This window comes from Medicago truncatula, chromosome 1, assembly GCF_003473485.1.
Source record: "Medicago truncatula cultivar Jemalong A17 chromosome 1, MtrunA17r5.0-ANR, whole genome shotgun sequence".
Taxonomy (NCBI): Eukaryota; Viridiplantae; Streptophyta; class Magnoliopsida; order Fabales; family Fabaceae; genus Medicago; species Medicago truncatula.
In genome coordinates, this window is record NC_053042.1 from 6,315,691 (window position 1) to 6,339,485 (window position 23,795).

Here is a 23,795-nt window from a genome sequence, read left to right on the forward strand (position 1 = left end):
ACTAAATTATTTTTATTCTTTTGTTTTTGAAGGGAAATTATTTTTGTTTTAATTTTAGTATTTTATGTAAGTGTGTTTAAATCTTTTTTATTTGGAGTTGTGACCATAGTAGAATTTCTTATGATTCTGATAATTTATATCGGTCGTTAATTAATTCTTTGTTAAGTGACTCTTGGTTCAGTAGTCGTATTGAAAATAATTGAGTTGAAGTGTTTTTGGTGAAGGAATTGAGTTAATATGTTTAAAATTCATTTTATTGATTTGATAAAAAAATAAAAAAAAAACAATCATTTTATTTGATACTCAATCCGGTCTTCACTATGGGTCTCAAATATAAGCAAGAATTAGTAAAAGAAAATTAACGTATTTGATTCAAAATTTCTACTAAATACATTAATTTTCTTTAACCAAATACCTTCGCATCTATTGCCATAAATTCATTCCAGTTCACTTGGGTGTAACTTGTAAGTGAACTCGGGTCACATATACTCCTACCACATCGAAAAAGATGAAACCAAAAAATTGGGCAAAACGTAAATACGTTTCAATTTGTAAACTAGAGAATCAATGTTATTTTCAAATTTAGTCATTCAGACACGAGAGAAAATAGTATTTTTCTGGTTCAAATTGGAAAATCCGTGGGTTGTGGTTTTTAAGAGAATGGTAGGGCAGTAAAAGTAGGTCTCAAACTTTAAGACATTTAAGGTATATGTGTCATATCATTTATATGATATTCATCATCTATTTTTTTATATTATTAAAAAGAAATCCATTTTTCAATCTAATGTAAAAAGCTTTTTCATAATTTTTTTTTTTTTAAGACATAAAAGCTTTTTCATAATTGATATATCAAGAGTTTTTTTTTTAACAAGCAAAAATGAGATATATTAACGAGGACACCGTAATTGTTACCGTACAAGATGTGCCGAACAATCACAAAAATGTCAAAGTCCAAACAAAAATACAACCATATCAGTCAATACCCAAACATAAAAGCGGGCTCGACCACCAGTGTTGAGTACCAAAACTAAATACAACATTGCTAGCCTTTAGCCACCACAAAGAAGTTGATTTCACTTTATCTAGCATTTGTGGCAAAGTACTTTGTCTATTTCTAAAAATCCTATCATTCCTTTCATTCCACAACACCGAAACACAAAGCAACCAAATCAAATGGAAAAAAGACCGTCTCCCTCTCGAACAACCTACGTAATTAATAAATTGCAAAAAATGATCTGAAGTTGATTGAGAATCGACCCCTACCACTCCTAGCCATGCTCGCACCAATGGCCATAAAGCACCAAAAGTTACACAAGACAAAAACAAATGATATATCAAGAGTTATAAATATAATTTTGACAAAACGTTAAGTAAAAATAAATTACATTATCAATCAATCATAAATTATATCATCAATAGAAAAATCATTCATTCTAAATTAACTATTCTTTAGTGGTATAACTCTAACTATCTTAACCTCATATATATTTTAAAAAAAAAAATGAGATAAGAACAGTTATACCAAGAGTACGACCGATTAAAAAACAGTCATATATAAAAATTAAAACAAAAAAAATATATCAACGCGGTATTGTAGGAATATAAATATATTGTAAAAGGGCATGCAACATGAGATATATTGAAAAGCAAATATATATTTCTTTTTTGAATGCCCTCATAGTCAAAATATATTGAAAGTAAACAGATTATTAAAGTAACCAATTTGAAGAAGAAATTGAAGCCAACACTTTTCTCTTTTCACTTGACAAATCAGATGAATACCTTTCTTTATGTAATCTGACCTCTAGTAAACATTGGAAGTGTCATATAAGGTAAACAAAAGAGAAACGATGATTGCAGATAAAAAAAAAAATTAATTAATGACAAATACGGTGAAAACTATTTTTTTTATATATATATTTGAAAAGTGCGTAAAATATTAACAAAGAAATGTTAAAAGATTTGGACCTTAAGTAAATGGTCACGAATTCAATCACATAATGTTTCGTATCGAGAAAAATCGGATGAGAGAGGATAACTCATGTTGTATCTCATCACATGTACCCGCTTTGAAAAAAATGTCTCAAATTATAAGTCGTTTTACAATATCAATGAATCATTAATGCTACTTTTTCTATTACAAAATTAATTACATTTTTTAATATGTATGAAATGTTTAAATCGTTAGTAAGTATTTTGATGTTTAAATTAGATGACTAACGATCTTTGTTTCTGTGAACTTAACTCAGTTGACATGGACATGACATAATATATGCAGGGGTCATGGTTCAAACACAGACAACCCCTTCTTCATATTTAAAATGTGTGAGATCTAGCAATTAAACTACTTCCCAAGAATGAAATGACGAATAACAATCTTTTTTGGGATTGACAATATGAGAAAGAAAGAACACAATAACACAAAGCACTACTAACGGCAATGAGTTATGATAGATAGATATCCTTAGGTGGTAATACACCCCTGAACACCCACATAAAAATCTAACATGTGGTCACGTGGACCCCGCATAAGCACATTTTCTATTTCTTCTCCTCTTCTCTCTTTCTAGTATATAGGGTGTACAAAGGTGTATGAAAATAAATGGTGTGTATGTAACATTTTCCAAGGGCAATATAGTCCACATAAGAACCAACATAAGACAAAAACAAAAACACACAAACATAGTATAAAAGAAACAACCAACGAAGAAACGAAAGTAGTAGTTAAGAAGTGTTCAAAAATGGCACTGAACGATTTCTTCGCCGGAGAAATTGCCACAGAGCTTATAAAAATGCTCATAAACATATCTAGAAAATCTCTTCTATGCAGAACAAGCGCAGAACAACTCATATCATACATCAATGAACTCCTCCCTACCATACAAGAAATCAAATACTCCGGCAATGAGTTACCGGAGCAAAGACAGTTTCAGCTCGACCGTTTCTCAGAGATTCTCCGTTCAGGGGTCGAGCTTTCTCACAAAGTCTTGGCTTCTAGCAGGTGGAACGTGTACAAGAATTTACAGCTTGCAAAGAAGATGGAGAAGCTTGAAAAGAACGTGTCAAGATTTTTGCATGGTCCCATGCAGGCTCATATATTAGCTGACGTGCACCACACAAGGTATGAGATGGCAGAAGGGTTCGATCGGGTTGATAGGAAGTTGGAGAAGTATTTTGGTGAGATGAAGATTGGCGTGGGAGGTGGAGGGTGGGTGCAGGAAGCTGTGAGGTCTTGTATGGAGGAAGATGAGAATTGGGTTGAGGGTAATTATGGGAATTTGAGTTTGAGTGTTGGTTTGGATTTGGGGAAGAAGAAAGTTAAGGAGATGGTTATGGGAAGAGAGGATTTATGGGTTGTTGGTATTCATGGGATTGGTGGATCTGGGAAAACAACTCTTGTTAAAGAGATTTGTAAAGATGAACAAGTGAGATGTAAGTGATGATCTATTCCACTTCATTAAGAACTTGTTTGAAATCACTGTGATTTTGACATAATCACGATGACACTGATTTTGAGTGACATCGTGATTCTGTCAAACTCGCCGTCAATTCAAACATGCACAAACTAGCTAGACTAGTTATCACATTAGATGTAATAGTTAGTTACAATAATATTTTGGAGAGCTTGTGGAAATAAGTTGAAAATAGCTTATGAACATGTCATAAGTTGTTCTCATAAGCTCTTGTAAACAGTCTCACAAGTGTTTTTGTTGGAAAGTGTTTCAAAAGTTTTAACAATTGCTGATTTTTGCAGGCTATTTTAATGAGAAAATCTTGTTTCTTACTGTTTCACAATCTCCAAATGTGGAGCAGCTCAGGTCAAAAATTTGGGGACACATAATGGGAAACAGAAATTTGAATCCAAATTATGTTGTTCCTCGGTGGATACCACAATTTGAATGCAGAAGTGAAGCTAGAACCTTGGTTGTTCTAGATGATGTTTGGTCACAAGCAGTTCTTGAACAGCTTGTGTGTAGAATACCAGGTTGCAAGTTTGTTGTTGTTTCCAGGTTCCAATTCCCAACAATATTCTCTGCAACTTATAAGGTTGAATTGCTCAGTGAAGAGGATGCTCTGTCATTATTCTGTCACCATGCTTTTGGACAGAAATCAATCCCTTTAACAGCTAATGAGAATTTGGTCAAACAGGTAATGGAACTTATTCCCAGCACATCGATTAAGTAGGTTACATTTGTTTGGATAAACAGCTTAATTAAGCGCATACAACATAATTTCTTATCATGTAAGTACTTATTTTTAAGCTGTTTCTATATAAAAGATAAAATCAAGTCAAACTATTTTTATATAAGCTATAAGCTTTTTTATCAGCTGTAATAGAGAGTTCATAGAAATAAGCTTAAAACAACTTATGGACATATCATAAGTTATTTTCATAAGCTCTCCCAAATAGGATCACAGCCTCACAGGTGTTTTCGTAAGAGTAATCTTGTAAACTGGGCCGTAATATTGAAACATAAATTGTAATTTGTAACCCTAACCTTGAATAATAGAAAATCAATGCAACCACTCTGTAGTCGGAGACGTAGGCAATAGGCCGAACTCTGATTAGATCTTGTGTGTTCTCTGTTTGCGTTTTTCGTATCTATTTTCTTTTGAACCAGGATTGTTGTTCTAACAGTATTCAATGGAAACAGGTTGTGAGTGAGTGTGAAAATCTTCCATTAGCTCTTAAAGTGATTGGAGCTTCATTGAGAGATCAACCTGAAATGTTTTGGGCAAGTGTTAAAAACAGGTTATCTCAAGGCCAAAGTATTGGAGAATCTCATGAAATCAACCTAATTGAAAGAATGGCAATAAGTATCAACTACCTAAAGGAAGATATCAAAGAGTGCTTCTTAGACTTGTGTGCATTCCCTGAGGACAAAAAAATCCCTCTAGATGCTCTCATCAATATGTGGGTTGAAATTCATGACATTGATGAGAAAGATGCTTTTGCTATTGTTGTTGAGCTCTCCAATAAAAATCTTCTCACCTTGGTGAAAGAAGCGCGGTATGTATGCAACTCGAAAGCATTCTTAACTGATTATGATTTTTTAGTTAGTTTGCAATTGCTGAGGAATGAAATTTATTCTAAAATCACTTTTGATAACTTGATCTATCAGTGCTGGTGGCATGTACAGCAGTTGCTTTGAGATCTCTGTTACTCAACATGATGTGCTTAGAGACCTTGCAGTTAATTTGAGTAATCGCGAAAGTATTAATGAACGACGACGATTAGTTATGCCAAAACGAGAGAAAGGACTCCCAAAAGAATGGCTGAGAAACAAACATAAACCATTTGAAGCTCAAATTGTTTCGATTCACACAGGTATATATGTGTGTATATGCGCGCGCGTGTGTGTTGAATTTTATACTATATTTTCTTGCATCTAAATTCTAATGTCATTCATGTGTGTGATGAATTTTACATTGTAGGTGAAATGAAGGAAAGGGATTGGTGTAAACTTGAATTTCCTAAGGCTGAAGTTCTGATCATAAATTTCACATCTAAGGACTACTTTTTACCTCCTTTCATAGATAAAATGCCAAATTTGAGAGCTCTAATAGTAATAAACTATAGTGCATCATATACATGCCTTCACAATGTTTCAGTTTTCAACAATTTGGCCAACTTGAGAAGCCTGTGGCTTGAAAAAGTTTCCATCCCTCAATTTGGAGGCATTCTCATGGAAAACTTAGGCAAGTTATTTATAGTTTCATGTAAGATTAATAACAATCTAGAGGGTAAAGAGGTAAATCTGTCTCAAATCTTTCCTAACCTCTCTGAGATCACTCTTGATCATTGTGATGATGTAACTTCTTTACCCTCAAGCATTTGTAGGATACAATCACTCCAAAACTTGAGTCTCACCGAATGTCACAATTTGGAACAACTTCCTGTTGAATTAGGCGCGCTAAGATCTCTAGAGATACTCCGGTTATACGCGTGTCCGGTATTAAAAACACTTCCTCCTAGCGTCTGTGACATGACTCGACTGAAGTATATCGATGTTTCACAATGTGTTAACTTTTCATGTTTCCCTGAAGAGATTGGTAAACTAGTTAGCTTGGAAAAGATTGACATGAGGGAATGCTGTATGATTAAGAAAGTACCAAAATCTGCTAGTTCATTGAAGTCTCTTAGGCTTGTAATTTGTGATGAGGAAGTGTTTGGTATGTGGAAAGATGTTGAGAAGGCCAAGCCAAATGTTCATATTCAAGTATCAGAACAGTGTTTTGATTTGGAATGGCTGAGTGAGTGATTGGTGTTTATGTTATTGTGATGTTTGCACTTTGCACCATAATTCTTGTTCATAATTGAGGCATAAAGCCAAGTACTTTGATTTGTAAATACTTGTTCATAATTGTATTTAATGGAAATTATCTTCTTCATAAGCTAATTCATTTTAAAGGGTTAAAAATTTAAATTGAGGCATAGTCTTTTTGTTAGCCTTGAGCAATTTCATATAACAAATTACTATTGTGTTCTTTAATGATGCAAGTAATGGTAGTCGGTCCTTAAGTCGGATACAAAGTTTTCAACAAATAAAATAATGCAAGTATTGGCAAACCTAACTGTTTGAATAAACAACTTAATTATGTGCTTTTATATAAGCTACTTCTATAACAAAAAATAAAATAAAGTCAAATTGTTTTTACATTAACTATAAGCCGTTTTCATAAGTTATCATGGAAGGTTTATGGAAATAAACCAAAAATAGTCTATAAATATGGCATAAGTTGTTTATGTAAACTCCTTAAACAATCTCACAAGTTCTTACAATAGATAAGTTCAAATAAGTTTTAGCAACTCCCAAATACAATAGATTCTCAAACTTTCTCTAACAATATTTGATTTGGAACAAGTTCTTTTCAATGATATATACCACGAAGTTCCTTGATTACTTTTTGTAATAGTGATTGAATATGATGCAAGAAAGTTCAATGAACTTAAAAGAATGATGTCCTTTTTTGATTGTTTAGTGGGAGTGGAGCATTCTCTCTTCTTTTCATTTGAAAACTACTCTTTTCACTAGCAGGAGTTGAACTTTTTAACATTTCTTTTGCCAACTACCTTAAAACAAATTTACATGTGCCCTCAAATATTGGATAAAAATAGTTAAAAATACAATGACCAATTATTTTGAAGTGCTTGTTTTGTCACTTTAGTAGGTACATTGAACATTGAGACATTAAAAAGATTTTATGCTTGACTCTTGACTGAGGTTCTTAGTTGATAATAACTATTTTTTCAGTAGTGTAGGAACAGATATCCATCTTTAGAAAAAAAAATGTTTTGGTAAATTATTTTTCTTCAAATTAAAATTATAACTATTTGAATATTCTAATTTTTGTCATAAACTTATTTTATTATTACAAAAAAAATCTTAGGTATGTTTTTTAGTTGGCAAATGTTTTTACATAAAAACAAACAAATAAATTATCAACTTTTTCCCTCAAAAATGTGGATCGGAAAAAAAGAAAACTTTTTCCCTCAATTTTTTTTTATGAACTTTTGTTGAAGCTTGTATTATTATCACTCTGTTTGTATTAATTTTTAGCTTATAAAAACTTCTGAACTAACTTACGAAGAACTCTTCAAAATTTGAGTTTTGAAGAAAAAAATCAAAGAACTAACTTATGTCATATATCTAGAAGAACTTAGTTTGATTGTTATGATGAAGAATTTGGTTTATTGTTCTCTCATTGATTTCTAAAATTTATGTATCGTTAGCGTGTTTTCTAACTCACTTAATTAATGTTGATCTCAACTTATGAATGAAAAAAGTCTCAACTTGTGATCAATTTGATTATATTTTTTTTACTTTAGTATTTAAATAGAACTTATTTTACCATTGAAAAAATACATTTTATTTGGACAGCTTATTTTACCAAAAGAAGAAGAAAAAAGTCCATGTTATTTTTTCACATTCCTTTAATTTTACTCTCTTCCCACTTCTTTTTCAAACTCACGTATAGTATATAGGAAAAATGGATCTCTCCCTGTTATTTCTCTTATGTAATTTTCTCTAATTTCATATCTCAACCCTTGATCAAAACTTCATTCTTTTTATTCAGATTCTAAAATCATCCATTCTTTCTTTATATATATTTCAGTTATCTAGATCTTTCACGTTATTTTCTCATACTTGTTTCAACGATAGAATCTTAAATTCCTAATCCTACGTTACAAAAGTTAATCACCGTCCGTCACATCAAGTTTTCATTGTTTGCAAGTAGACATAATTAAATGTGTACCACAATTTAGTATTCCTCACCCGTGATGTTGATTTAACCTCTTTCACACCTGACACTAATAGAATAACCTCTCTTTCACACCATATACTAATAGAATAACAGTTCATTTCAGGGACGAGCTGGAAGAAGGACTAGAAGAGATCACAGTCTCTCCAAAAAAAACTAATATTCTTTATATTAATGTGTATTAAATCCTTTTTGTCTCTATTATATTATATAATGTTATATAGTGAGTGTTTCTTATTAATGTGTATTAGATCCTTTTTGTCTCTATATAATGTTATATAGTGAGTGTTTCTTTGAGTCGATATATTATACCTTAACCACTTAAGTTTCTTGCTTTCCCTCAAAAAAGAAAAAAAAAAAAAAAGTTTCTTTGCTTTGATTGCTTAATCATAACTCAAATGTTTAAAAGCTAAAAATAATTTGAGATTTTGTCAGCAATTTATTGAAGAACCATAATCTTTGATGGAAATCTCGATTTAGAATTCTCCATTACAACTTTGCTTAGAAATTTTCATTACCTATTATTTTGTTTGTGAATTAATTATTCACTGCTAGAGATTTCATATTTTATTCATCCTCTTACATTAGCATTTTCTTTGTTTCATGTATTTCTTTCTCTACTATTCAAAAATCACTTTACTCTTTTCATTCTATTACAAGCCTTAAGATAATCATCATTTTTATATCCTTGATTTTTTTTTTTAAATTTTGAATATGTTTTTACTTTTTATTTTTTGTAGTGGTCGGGGTTTGAACCACATATCTTGCATATTTTATGCATTGTCCAGCCAACCGAGTTAAGCTCACGAGGACGAATATGTTTTTACTTTGAACATATGTTATAATTTCTAGTTAATTGTTAGTATATGTTGAGCGTTAAAAATTTTATTTTTTATTTAATAAATTATACTTTCGACATGGTCTTCCTAAGCATGATTCCCCGCTCCGTCCCTGATTTATTTCACTAAATACAAGACTCATGTATCATCTAATGTAAATATATTTTAAAAAATCAATTCATCTTTATAAATTTGTAAATAGTAGGTGTTAGTTTTTCAAAATTACTTTCATTATTATTAATAATTCCATAATTATCATTTTTTTCTGAATGATAAATACTACTTCCTTCGTCTCAAAATAATAGTCGTTTAAGGTTTGTGCACTATTTTTAAAGAAATGATTAATTGTGTTGATTTTAATGATAAAACTAGTATCATGTACTAAAATATTTTTAATGGTTGTAGTCAATGGAGTAGTTAAGACCATCCTCAATGGTGAGATCTTTATCATTTATGACTCGGTACCAAATAGGTACCCATTGGGAATTTTTTTATTTTTTATTTTTTTATGATTGTAGTCAATGGAGTAGTTAAGACCATCCTCAATGGTGAGATCTTTATCATTTATGACTCGGTACCAAATAGGTACCCCATTGGGGAATTTTTTTTTTTTTTTTTTTGGGGGGGGGGGTCTTCTAAGACCCATGGTCTAACTTATGACCCTCATTCTTAAGTGGACCTCACACTATTTTTTTATTAAAATAATCATTGTATTGTTGGTGTAAATAATGAAAAGTTAGAGGTGGGATTGATTTAGACATTTTGTTAGATGATCTCTATTGGAGTAACTAAGTCCTTATTAGGTATTGGTATTAAAAAAATTATAAAAGAGTGATGTGTAATGAAAAATATTAATAAATGTTACATTGATATTCTAAAATGACAATTATTTGGAGACAGAAAAAAATGCTAAAGAGACGAAGGGAATAATAATTAATTGTTAGATTATTTTTCTCCTTCATTTGGATTTGAACTCAGGACCTTCAACTTCTAATCTTTTAGTTCGAAGAAATTGAACTACCAAACTTCTCTCAATTTCACAATCATCTTGCTTTTATACCTTTTTAATCAATTCTCACAAAAAAGAATGAATAAATTATTTTTCTCATGAATAAAATAAACAAAACACTTTATTTTCTCCCGATCATTTTTCTATAACATCACTAATATGTCATGTTTTATCAAAGCACTAGCTTTTATTTTGATTTCTCTCAAAATATATACACCTATTGAGATGTTTAATAAACATTTTCTTAAAATAAATATTGATGTTTAATAGAAATAAAATTAATAATAGGGTTAAATATGTTTCTAGTCCTTATAAATATGTTAACTTTTTGTTTTAGTCCTTCTAATTTTTTTTTCAACTTTTAATCCCTCAAAAGTTTTTCATCTTCGCTTTTGATCCCTCCTTTAAAGTAAGCTCACATATATTTATATTTATATGTTAAAAAATTAGAATTCTTTAATAAAACATGAATTAAATATAAATTTTTATATTTTTTATGGTTAAAAATTCATATTTAATTAATGTTTCGTTAAAAAATTCTAATTTTTTTTATAGAAATTTTTGCAATATTCTACACATTTCTACACAATTTTATTAAAAAATACAAAAATTGACTTAAAAATAAGGACAAAAAATATCGATCGAAAATTTTATAAAAACTAAAAGTTTAAGAAAAATTAAAAGATTAAAACGAAAAATTAAAATTTATAAAGATCAAAAACATATTTAATCTATTATATTAATATAATGTACAACCTAACTATTATAAAAATAAGGATAAAGCTACATTTTGTCAAAGAAAATAATAGTACAATCATTTAACAAAAAAAATACTACAAAAAAGACAAACAACCTTATCTTCCGGTTTTTGTTTTCCCGCGTGCGGGATTGTTGTGTCTGTTTTACTTAGAGTAGTAACATAACCACAAATTCATATCTAGTCAAAGCTAACATTTTGTCTCTTTCTCATCTTAGTTGAATACTTGAAACTCAAATCAATAATCCAATAAACCACCTAACAATGCTTAGATGATATGTTTCATATTTCTCTCAGCTTATCCAAGATATCGTATTCAATTTGAGTTTGCATCAAAATATTCCATCAAATTTGCAGCTCGTTTAAATCCCACAATTTAAACTTGTATCATTTGGTTGAATTTATATTAGATTCCACAGAAATACTGTGACATTGTGATTTTGTTGAAGCTTTTAAAAGTAGTTTTTTCATATGGATGCAGCATACAGTCTTGAGAAATTAGTCTTTGCCGTTGTCCGCGGAAATAAGCAGCACTAAGCATGGCACACCAAAAAGGAAATGATTGATCTCATAAGGGCAATATAGTAAACTCACCAAGTCAATCCTTTCAGTGATAATAAAAACAGAAGCTCACGAAGTTACAAGGAAATTAACCAAAAACTGCAATCATCACCAAACCGGTGGCGCCAAACGCCGCCGTCATCATCACCATCACCGATGGCCTTAACGGACTTTTTTTCCTTAACAAATGAAGATTTATGGAAAATGCTTGCAGCAATTTCACGCAAAACATTCAACTCTAGATCAAGCGCTGAACAGCTCTTAACCTTCATCCGCGAAATTCTTCCAACAATTGAACAAATCAAATACTCCGGCGTCGAACTTCCACCGCCGAGACAATCTCATCTTGATCGTCTCTCCGAGATTCTCCGCTCCGGCGTTGAGCTTTCTCATCAAGTCCTCGCCACTAGTCGCTGGAACGTTTATCGTAACTTTCAGCTTGCGAAGAAGATGGAGAATCTTGAAGAGACTGTCACACAAATCTTGCAGGTTCAAAATCCGTTTGTTATTTTCTAAAAATGGTTTTTATTATTCAAAAAGTTATTTCAAACTCATTTCTTATAAATTAAACAGTAATTTTGAGATTCGGTAACTTAAATATTCATTGTTTGAGATTCAGCATAATAAGTATTTTGACATTCAGTAACTTAAATATTCTTGCAGGTTCCGATGCAAGCTTATATACTTGCTGATATCAACCATGTAAGAGCCGAGATGACGGAGCGGTTTGACCGGATTGAGGAGTCGAACCGGAGGATGGAGCGGTTTTTTGGAGGGATGAAGATTGGCGTTGGTGGTGTTGGGTGGGTTGAGGGAGCTGTGAGGTCTAGTGAGGAAGATGAGGGTAGTTTGGGGAATTTGGATTTGAGTTTTGGTTTGGAGTTTGGGAAGAATAAGGTTATGGAAATGGTTGTTGGAAGGAAAGATTTTTGTCTTGTTGGAATTTCTGGGATTGGTGGATCTGGGAAAACTACTCTTGCCAGAGAGATTTGTAGAGATGAACAAGTGAGAGGTAAGTGATAATCTATTCATTGTTACATTTGATAATCTAGTTTTTATTATTTAGGGTGGTGAATTATTCAAATATGCTATCTTTAAAGTAAATCATTAATTGTTTTGTTGTCTTGTTGATTGGTTCTTAGTTTCCATTTTTGATGATGACAACAAGTTTGTAACAGCAATGGCCAAAAATTTTGTGCAACCCTCTTCAGATAGCTAAATTGTTAGTTATTGGATTGATCTAAAAGTTAAATGAATTAATCCAACTTCTGGTAATTTAGCTGGAGAGGGTTGCTTGCTAGTACTTGCAGTAAAATAATGTGTTGCAAAAGGTTTTAACTTTTTGTTTGTTTTGTTTTGATGGTTTCTTTTTTGAGTAAAGTGTTTTAAAAGGTTTTAACTTTCAAAATTTGCTTTTTGCAGGCTATTTCAAAGAAAGGATTTTGTTTTTGACTGTCTCGCAGTCTCCGAATGTGGAGCAGCTGAGGGCAAAGATTTGGGGACACATAATGGGAAATGGAAGTTTCAATACCAATTATGTTGTTCCTCAATGGAAGCTGCAATATGAATGCAGCGGGAGCCAACCTCAAATCCTTGTTATTCTGGATGATGTGTGGTCACCTTCTGTGCTGGAGCAGCTTGTGTTTAGAATGCCTAATTGCAAGTTCATTGTGGTTTCCAGGTTCATATTCCCCATTTTTAATGCAACTTATAAAGTTGAATTGTTGGACAAAGATGATGCACTGTCTTTGTTCTGTCACCACGCTTTCGGACAGAAATCAATTCCTTTCGCAGCTAATCAGAATTTAGTCAAACAGGTAATGGTTTCATCTTTGAAGTTGTGAGTTTTGTCGATGCTCATTGATTGAACTGTTTACCATAAATAAAGTGATGTGTTATGTACAGGTTGTGGCTGAATGTGGAAATCTTCCACTAGCTCTTAAAGTGATTGGCGCTTCGTTGCGAGATCAAAATGAAATGTTTTGGTTAAGTGTTAAAACAAGGCTTTCTCAAGGGTTAAGTATAGATGAATCCTATGAACGTAATCTGATTGATAGAATGGCAATCAGTACTAATTACTTACCCGAAAAGATCAAGGAGTGTTTCTTGGACCTTTGCTCCTTTCCTGAGGATAAAAAGATTCCTCTAGAAGTTCTAATCAATATGTGGGTTGAAATCCATGATATTCATGAAACAGAAGCATATGCAATTGTGGTTGAGCTTTCAAACAAGAATCTCCTCACCTTAGTGGAAGAGGCACGGTATGCAAGTTCAGAAAAAAATAAATGCATTCGTGTTTTATGAATTAATATCCTTGCTTGATCATTATTATAAAACCCTTTTGGCATTTTTTACTTTTCAGTGCTGGTGGTATGTATAGCAGTTGCTTTGAGATCTCTGTTACTCAACATGATATATTAAGAGATCTTGCCCTTAATTTGAGCAACCGTGGAAACATTAATCAACGCCGAAGATTAGTTATGCCGAAACGAGAAGATAATGGACAGCTTCCTAAAGAATGGCTGAGATATGCTGACCAACCGTTCGAAGCTCAAATTGTTTCAATTCACACTGGTATATATACAAAGTAATTTTTAAATATTGTAACTTTCTTCGATGTTATGTGATTAATCTTTGTGATGAATTTCACATTGCAGGTGAAATGAGAAAAAGTGACTGGTGTAATTTGGAATTTCCTAAGGCTGAAGTACTGATTATTAATTTCACATCCAGTGAATACTTCTTACCTCCCTTCATAAATAGAATGCCAAAATTGAGAGCATTAATGGTAATAAACCACAGCACTTCATATGCTTGTCTTCACAATATATCGGTTTTCAAGAATTTAACCAACTTGAGGAGCCTTTGGTTTGAAAAAGTTTCCATCCCACACTTATCAGGCATAGTCATGGAAAGCTTGAGGAAATTGTTTATAGTCCTTTGTAAGATCAACAACAGTCTTGAAGGAAAAGATTCAAACATCGCCGATATCTTCCCTAACATCTCAGAGCTCACGCTTGATCACTGTGAGGATGTAACCGAGTTACCTTCAAGCATTTGCAGGATACAGTCACTACAAAACTTGAGTCTTACTAACTGTCATAGTTTAACACGATTACCTATTGAATTAGGCTCACTAAGATATCTAGAGATTCTACGGTTATATGCTTGTCCAAATTTGAGAACACTTCCTCCTAGCATCTGTGGAATGACTAGATTGAAGTATATCGACATTTCTCAATGTGTTTACCTTGCAAGCTTCCCTGATGCAATTGGTAAGTTGGTAAATTTAGAGAAAATCGACATGAGGGAATGTCCGATGATTACAAATATACCGAAGTCTGCATTGTCATTGAATTCTTTGCAGCTTGTAATTTGTGATGATGAAGTGTCTTGGATGTGGAAGGAAGTCCAGAAGGTCAAGCTTAATGTTGATATTCAAGTAGTAGAGATTGAATATGATCTAGATTGGCTTAGAGAATAACTGATAATGATTATGATGTTTTTTGTGTTCGTATTCAGAATTCTTTGTAAATCCTTGTTCATATTGTAACCTTTATTTCAAATGGAAATTGTATCAGGCCATAATCTTTTTGGTAGTCTAAACTCTGAAGTAACCACAGCTTCTGTTATTACTTTCAAATGTCTTAAATTAGGTAGATGAGTTAACAAACAAGAAGGTCAATTTCTGAAAGCATCTGAATGAAAGATTTCAGCAGTTAAAACATTTTCTTATTCAATAATCAAATTCCCTAAATTGTTTTTTTTTCTTTTCTAAATTATACCAATATAATTTAATAATATAAAAAGGTAAGGCGGCTGAACATAAGGAAAATCCATGGATAGATTTCATCATTTCAAAAGCGGAATGTGTTTTTTCCATTCTGATTAGGAAAGGTAGGGCCAAAAGATTGAAATTTTGTGCCCATATCATGATGATAAGTTTACATCATGTACATTGTACATGTACAAGGATATGAATTTTCTGCAGTTGAATAACATGCATTCATGTTGCGAGCATATTTGTAGTCGTTGGATCAAGATCAGACTATTCAGATTTTCAACTTTAACATTTTAGATTAAAAAACTAAAATATAAATGTTTTATGAAGCGTTTGATCTTGATAAAACGGTTAGTGATGTGTATATGTTAACTGCGTGAAAGCATGATATTCCGACTTTTATGTAATCAATTTTGCAATGTCTACCGGTTCCAATTCCATGCTTCCACTAAAAGGGTTTGTCTGATTCACACTAGAAAACGCGTATAAGGTGATAAAAGTGAAAGCAACCCATTGGTTTAAGTCACTGTCTTCTGGATGCTGAGTGAGAAGCTTCCTTACTCAATTATTTTCATCCAATCTTCATCTTTTTCAGTGCATTTTTTTTATTATCCTTTTTTATTGCTGATCTAATAATCTTACAAGTCAAGCATCCTCTAGTCAACTCAATATCATAGTGTTTAAGATAAGATTATTGTGGCGTGACTTGAAATGCATGTGTGTATAAGAGATGTATGTGTATGCATCCATATTTAATATTTAATATTTATTTATTTATTCAGCTTATAAGAATTCAGATCTCTGTGTGCGACATTGTCTTGTTTATCGTCTTGTTACGGTACTGACTAATTTTTTTATCTTTACAATTTATTTGTAAATTTGAATAATCCCCACCCAAAAAAATATATATATATAATTTTGAATAGTTGGTGTGTGTACGTATACTTTTAAGGAAAATATATTTAAACTATTCATAGTCTTACTTACACATTTTTTTTAAGGATTACTTACACAAGCTGATTTCAGTAACTTTAAAAAAAAAGAAAAAAACAGTGTGAGCGATAAATATATCTACTTATTAAGAAGACCAAATTATATTTGTCTTTGGTTAATTTAATTTCAAATAATAATTTTATCATTTGTCGTTTGTAACGTTATCTATTTCCTTTTGATCCATTTATATATGGATTTTCAAGTGTCAAATCTAAAATTCATATAAAAACATGAGTAAATAATTTTTTTTTTCTGACAAAAAAAAAACCATGTATTTGAATCTTTAAAATTCATATAGTGATCAGAATGACGTAAAAAAAGATAAATGATAAAAATGTTATCTTAAATTATGTTAAAAGACGACAAAAATAATTTTGTCTACTAAGAATCATCATTAATTTTCGTAAAAAAAAAAAAAAAAAAAAATTCGCAGCATACCATAAATTAATCGATGATGATAGAGTATAAAGTTAAGTTACAAAGTTAAAAGAAATAGTTGGAAGATAAGCTAAGCTAACTAGCTAAGTACACCATATATTTTAACACAAAATCAAACCAATATAAAAATAGAACATATATCATATAAAACTATTTAATTAAGTATTGTGTGACATCAAACTAAATTTGAATGAGAAAAATATTGTTATGACAAATTTTGACATACAAATGTGTATCTCAACAAAATAAATGTATTCATATGATTTTCATTTTTTATATTTTTTCTCTCACGTAGATTTGAGCTCTCTCCTTAAGTTTGACGTTAACACCTTTTTAAATTATATTATATATTATGTCATGTCAATTCGAATTCAATTTTTGTGGGTCAAAATAACATTTCTCTTTAAAATATGATGATCTGAATTAAACTTGCAAACATTAGGCTGAATTTTAAAAATCGAAATTTGACTAAACTTGGTTTTTTAAGGGTGTTATTAATGCGTTAAATTGGTAGCCGTTATATAATTGTACGTCACAAGTGCATGCCGCTTGCAAAGTCCAAATCAAGTAGCCGTAATTTACATTTTTCCAACTGAATTCAGATCAATGCCAAACATCATGACATAGATTTAATTTGAGATACTATTAAATTAGAGTATAAATAAATGCAACAAGAAAGTAAATTGAGATTAGATATGATCATATCTAATAAAACCAAAAGTAGTGTTGGTTGAATCCAAGAACAAAAATAAGTATAGGCTTTGCAAGTGCTTGAACCCCAGCCTGCCAGAATTTAAGACTCTCAAGAGCAATGCTATATATCACAAACCTCACGACAATACGCACATCATTTTTTAAAAATCTAGGGTGGGGTTAAAAGACATAGGTGACACTAGGTGTGACCACTAAGGGATTTAAGGGTGGTCATAGCACAGAAAATAGGTTTGGTTGTATATTGATACCCCATTTTCTCATTTGTGTACTTCAAACTTCAAATTAGCCTGCCTACTTAGGCCCGATTGTTTTAAACAAAACAAAAAATCATTTTTATGCTCTTTTAGATTAGCTTTGAGAAAATCATTTTTAATGACAAATATTTCTTTTTTTATGGAAGAGAAATATAATTTATGGTGACTGTACTTTTTCTATCACATTATTAATGAACAACTATTTTAACATACATAATTTTCAAATATGATTCATACTTAATTTATTTATATCAAAAATTATTTTTCGAGAATCTAAAATAAACAATTTTTTTTTTTTGGTGGTGTAAAATAAACAAACTTTTAACTTACATTCGGCTCCTTCAAAAAAAAAAAACTTATATTCGGATTTTTTCTTTATAACTCCTTATTGATGTAGTTGAATACCTCATCATTTGTCTTCATCTAAATGATCGATTGGTTTGGTGTTTACAATTGAATTCTTGTGTTCCATTGCCACTTTAACGTGACTTTTAGGAAGCTTGAAAATCTTGCTCCAGCCTAGATGTGTGTTTGGTAGGCGTCCACCACAATTCCAAACGCCTCATAAGATAAGTTCATTTCTAAAAAGGTCTCCTACTTGACTTAAAAGCTCATCTAAATTACCTTTAAAAAATCCTCATCTAAATTTTATACATAAAAGATAAGCTCTTTTAAAAAAAATGATTTGACCTAAATTCTTTTAAAGAGAAGATAAGTAAAAAATAAGTCAAGTCAAACACCTTTACAATGGCTTATAGAAACGCAGTTTATTCAAACTTTGTGCAAGTATGCCCTAATTTTCACTTGGGTTGTAGAAATAGCTTAATTAAGTTGTTTACTAAACTCACTTGGGTTGATAGTGGTGTTGGTTTGATACCTTGAAGTATGCTCCTCTCAAAGTTTTAGATTTCTCTGGCTTTAAATGGGAGACGGCGGAATTGAAACTTAGGATTAGTCGGTCAATGGTTCGAATACCGAGTTTTAAAAATAAAAAATGTTTACTATAAAACTATTGATTAAACTTTTGCGCGCAAGAACATAAGATATAAAGACATAGCAAGTCACATAAATTAATTTACCCCAGATAAAATTTGGCTACTAATTGCCTAAAATGAAAATTGTTTGGCACCATATCTTACAAGGCAATTGTGCTCATTAAATTAGGCTTATATATAAGCACTTATTGAAAATATTCCTAGAGAAATCTACTAGGAATATATTCAGTCAAACGGAGAGGAAAGCGATAAAATTCATCATTTCTAACATCTCCCTTCCTTTTCTGGAAAGGAACCCACCATGGAAGTCCTCTGTCCACGGCTGTTTGTTTAGCTTCAAGTGTGTTGTCAAGAACTGTCCCAACTATTATTGCCACAGTTGGTGGAGATGAGAATATGGTGTTCAATATGTCATTAAACTGTTGTCACACAAAACAAGACAAGGTACACAAATCAGGTGTATGATATCAACCAAAACGATATTTTAGTAACGTTCATGCACAAAATAGACGCGTTAAATACACTGTCTACTTTTCTTAATATATATGAAAATGACAGAAGGGACTTATAAAAAGGGACCGAGGTAGTATAAGAATAAGATAGTATAACAATGATTATGTCTTGATGAAATATGATTAATCATACAGAATAAAGAATTAAAAAGACTTAACAAGTGACTTACCCATCCACCATTTGTTCTAACTGGACCATGACCATCAGGTGCAGTGTTCATGACAAAATATTGAGGAATTGAAATCCCGAGAAACAAGGTTAAGCCGAAAACATAGATATTCCTTATGGAATTGTTATTTGCAAATTGTATAAATGAGATCCCAGTAGCAGCTGCAAGAGATAGAGAGATAATTGTATAAGGTATGCATCTACATGTCAAAATTATAATAATTTAATGTTTATGTAATGGTGGCAACACCTACCGACAATGCCGAATAAAACACAGTATATAGCAGCGAATATTGGGAGGGGAATTGATGCGAAAAAGGCTCCAAATTTACCTGAAATAGAAATGGAAAAATCATTAATTACATGAGCAACATTAAAGTGCAATGGAACTCTCCAAACAAGAATTGAAGTGTAATAGATTGTACCAAAAATGGAGCATAAAATCATGAAACCACATGACATTTGCACCACTCTTCTGCTCCCTATGTGTGTGAGACCGAGTAGACCGACATTTTCACTACAGTTATCAAACAGATTAGTGAGATTATTACGTTAAACGTAAATAGAATTGTTAACAAATAATCAATGGATCCATGTCTATAATCAATATTTAACCAAATAAAACCCAGGTTGTGCATGGAAATAGCAGTGGAGTATGGCACAAAAAAAAGTGAATTTGCCAATGCTATAACTAGACACTAGGTACATTTAAATTTTATTCCTTCCACCTTTAACCCTTTCCATGTTCACACCTACTCAGAACACTAAACAGAAACAAAACAAAAGTTGTTAAAATATTGCTTTCTTACACAGATGCTGTAGTACCAACAACAGAACCACAAATGCCTTCAATAAGCATGCTAATGCCCTATATCACAAAAGTTACAAGGACGTCATGATTTTGTAATGTAAGAGAATAATTAAGTTAATTGTTCAAAAGGCGAGATGATGAAACTTCACCTGAAGCCCGATGCTTCGGCTGAGCACATGTGCAGGAGGGGGTGTTGCACCAGAAAGCCTGGCTGCGGCGAAGAAAGTACCGGTTGACTGCATTCAACATTTCATTAAAAAAAAGATCCAGATTAATTAGATCATCAGTTTGATAACAACGGATCAGCAATAATGGTAATATAGGCTTAAAGCAATTGAGATCAGTTTCCAGAGAATGAAGCTGTAAAATTTGAAATGGCATAAAATTGAGAATGAACATATAAACTATGTAGCACTTCAGATCAAAGGTGTGTCTTGTGTCCAACATGTCTTAGTGTCCGACACCGACACATGTAGCTACTTTAAATTACTTTAATTCTTATATTATCAGTTTCTACATTTCATATCTGGTGTATGTGTCAGCGCTTCATAGCATATAAATTATAAGAACTATCCGTAGAATTAAAAATTCTAAGAATAAGGAATAGTTGCTAAACCTCAAAAGAAGTGACAAGTGCTGCTCCCATCATCCCAAAGACATGACTAGCTTTGAATATGGGGGTACCCCACTGAAATGGGTATGGAACATAAATCCTGGAATAAAAACATAATTGTAATCATAAAATTTCAGAAAGAGAATTTGAACTTGAACAGTTAAATTGAGGTCCTGTTTGGAAAAAAAAGTTTAATTAGTGCTTATGTATAAGCTAATTTTAGGAGATAAAATAAAAACAAATTGTTTTCGTATAAGCTTTAAACTATTTTCATAAGCTATCCTAGAGAGCTTATGGAAATACGCTGAAAACAACTTATGGACATGTGGTTAACTGTTTCCATAAGCTCTCTCAAACAGCCACACAAGTGCTTATGTCAGTAGTTAAGCTGAAATAAGTCACTCCAAGTAGACCCTAAATATACTACTTTTGCTACATACCATGGAGCACGGGTCAGAAGGTACGAACGATCTGTGCGACAACTTGTTTGAGTCTTTTCTTTGGAAGTATTGTATGCACCAGCAACGGTAAGGATAGCGGCAAAAGCCCAAATAATGGCAATGCAGATAAGTAAAGCAAACCTCTCAAGTATATGATGAGCCTTAGCATGAAGGTGCTTCAAATACTGCAGGAGCGGAAATGTAAAAGGTTGTTGTTGTTGTAAGAGAATAAAACACATACGTGAATGTTTCGGATTAGATATAAAACCTGTTGTGTTATGATCAGTAGAAGGAGCATAGGTAGTCCAATCTGCACACAATCTGCAAGCTGCATGGAAGAACATGATTGAGTTTATGAACTTTCAATTTCAAACTTTTATTATAGTAAGTAATTTATTCTTAGATGTGACGTTGCTCAAATACTTACCATCGGAAAGCCCCTCCCGAACAGTCCGAGTCCGACCACACAAACCACAGGTACAATGCTAATGGGACTAAAAAACCTGATAAAGAAAAGAGAAAAAGATTAACCAAAAGATGATAAAGAGAAAAAAATAATTAACCAAAAGATATTAACTAATAAACATAATAATTAATTAATAGTGAAATAAAACTAACATTGAAGATTGACATGAACTTACTTTGTTAAATTTCCCCATGTCCTACTATATCCAAGGAAGATATTGACAAAAGAAGAAACAATGAGAGATCCTTGAATTGTTCTAATTGTGTAGCGAAACCTCTACAAGTGCAAGTGTCATAATCGATTAGCGATTTGAATCACCGATTTCATGTTAGACAAAGCAATTCAGTTAACAAACAACCAAACAAGCATAAACCACACATAGCAATTCAGTTGACAAAGAAATAAATACATCAAAAATTGAAATTTTTAGAATTTGGGTTGGGGCTAAAACAACCACTACAAACTTATAAACTTATGTTTGGGCTTTATTTCATATAATGTGAGACTCTTAACCGAAACCACAATATGTTTTCATTTTGAAATAAACAAACCTGATTCTCAGATGGAAAAGTTTGGTCATTGTAATCATTTATGATCGACATCACCGGTAGATAGAAAGCAAGTGATCCACCCATAATCACCGGAAGCCTTGAACCAAACCAAGTCTGAAGCAATGTGTTGATACCAGACATAAACAACAATGTCTGAATCACACAAGCCTTATCACGCTACAAAACAATAACAATAACAAAATCAGGACGTTGAGCGTTTGATCCCTACCATTACCAAAAACTAACAATACTAACATTTGCCGTTACAAAAAACAATAACAACAACAACAATTACAGATTCATCACACAAATACACATCAAGTACCAATCTTTTTCATCAAGTGATCTCAGTTTATACTTACATGACTCCCACCCATTTGAGGTACAAGGTAACTTGCAATCATAACAGTTGTTCCAAGCATCACAATGTAGTGCTGAAAAGCCAAAAGCAATGCTTCAGCTGCAAAACAAAAAATAAAAAATTGCTGTAAACAAAAGATGAATTTTTTAACTTCAAACCCAAAAAAATAAAAATAAAAAAAAATATCAAAACTTGTTTCACTTCACTTTTACATACTGAATCTAACAAAAGATTCATATAAATGCAAATGACAAGAACAAAATCCAAAGCAACTTTTTTAAAAAAAACAGAATCAAACTAGAATAAAGGTAACAAAAAGTCACAAATAATAATCAACAAATAAACTAAACTGAATTAAAAAAATAAAAATTACAACAACTCTTTGACATAAGATTCTCAACTACTTTTTAACATCAAGCATAACTTTATTTTTTTACAAGTTAAGGCATAAAAAATGAATCAAAAAAAGTAAAAATAAAATAAAAAATGAAGAATCAAATCAAATAGAAAGATTGAAAAAGATACTAACGCCATGAAGGATTTGAATGGATGCAATAATGAAGCTGAAGAAGCTGTTCAGCTGGAGTCCAAGTGGGACCCCTTGAAAGTCCAAGGTTCTGAGGTGGTGGTCCCGGTGGCGGTGCCTGAACTGACGGTGGTGCTTGGTGGTTATCTGAGTCATGGCCCATTTTTTTTTCTCACACAAACTTTCAACTTTTTTTCTGCAAAATCTCTTCAATGAAAAAAAAAAAGTTTGGTTGAGCTTATATCTTTTTATATATATATAAAAAAAAGAGTTTGAATGAATGAATTAAAACTGTTATTTATGAAGATTAATTAAATGAAAGAAAGTCTTATTGTATGATTAAAATAAAGAAAAAGAAACGCTTATGGGAAAAAGAAAAGAGTTTGTGTTGTTTTCCAGAAAAAGTACTTGTGAAAAAAAAGACCAGTTATTAAGGTTACTACGTTTTATGATTGTCGTGTTGTGTAGTCAAAGTATTTTTCTTTTTTTTAATATTAATAAATTGATTTTCATTTATGAAATTAGAAGGAAACGTTAAATAGAACAGCATGGATGGCCCTGAAGGCGTGGATCACTGGATCTACTGTGAGTGAGTTTACAAATTTCGAGATACGTTACAAAATTACTTACACAAGTACCTTTGCTTGCTTGCTTGCCAACTCACACTATATACCAATTTTTTTTTACATCAACCCTTGTAAATGATAAACTTACAGATCTAGTTAGAATTTGAACGTCTG

General features: G+C 31.7%; 3 protein-coding genes across 3 annotated transcripts; 2 read left to right on the plus strand and 1 right to left on the minus strand.

Annotated features, from left to right (window-relative positions):
• Positions 1-2,700: 2,700 nt before the first annotated feature.
• LOC11412581 (probable disease resistance protein At4g33300) lies at positions 2,701-6,401 on the plus strand. The gene is made up of 5 exons (XM_003589203.4): positions 2,701-3,432; positions 3,755-4,149; positions 4,656-5,011; positions 5,124-5,329; positions 5,437-6,401. The coding sequence occupies exons 1-5, from the start codon at positions 2,742-2,744 to the stop codon at positions 6,261-6,263; spliced, it is 2,475 nt and encodes an 824-aa protein (XP_003589251.2). The 5' UTR covers positions 2,701-2,741; the 3' UTR covers positions 6,264-6,401.
• A 5,186-nt stretch (positions 6,402-11,587) lies between these two features.
• LOC11419205 (putative disease resistance protein At5g47280) lies at positions 11,588-15,066 on the plus strand. Its single transcript, XM_003589204.3, has 6 exons — positions 11,588-11,920; positions 12,095-12,443; positions 12,854-13,248; positions 13,337-13,692; positions 13,794-14,005; positions 14,089-15,066. The coding sequence occupies exons 1-6, from the start codon at positions 11,588-11,590 to the stop codon at positions 14,913-14,915; spliced, it is 2,472 nt and encodes an 823-aa protein (XP_003589252.1). The 3' UTR covers positions 14,916-15,066.
• A 3,589-nt stretch (positions 15,067-18,655) lies between these two features.
• On the minus strand, positions 18,656-23,319 carry LOC11414248 (nucleobase-ascorbate transporter 3). The gene is made up of 14 exons (XM_003589205.4): positions 23,059-23,319; positions 22,531-22,628; positions 22,169-22,345; positions 21,793-21,893; positions 21,579-21,654; positions 21,420-21,479; positions 21,152-21,336; positions 20,715-20,811; positions 20,248-20,334; positions 20,097-20,155; positions 19,713-19,804; positions 19,542-19,619; positions 19,289-19,449; positions 18,656-19,025 (listed from the first exon to the last, which is right to left on the minus strand). The coding sequence occupies exons 1-14, from the start codon at positions 23,216-23,218 to the stop codon at positions 18,807-18,809; spliced, it is 1,650 nt and encodes a 549-aa protein (XP_003589253.1). The 5' UTR covers positions 23,219-23,319; the 3' UTR covers positions 18,656-18,806.
• Positions 23,320-23,795: the final 476 nt, after the last annotated feature.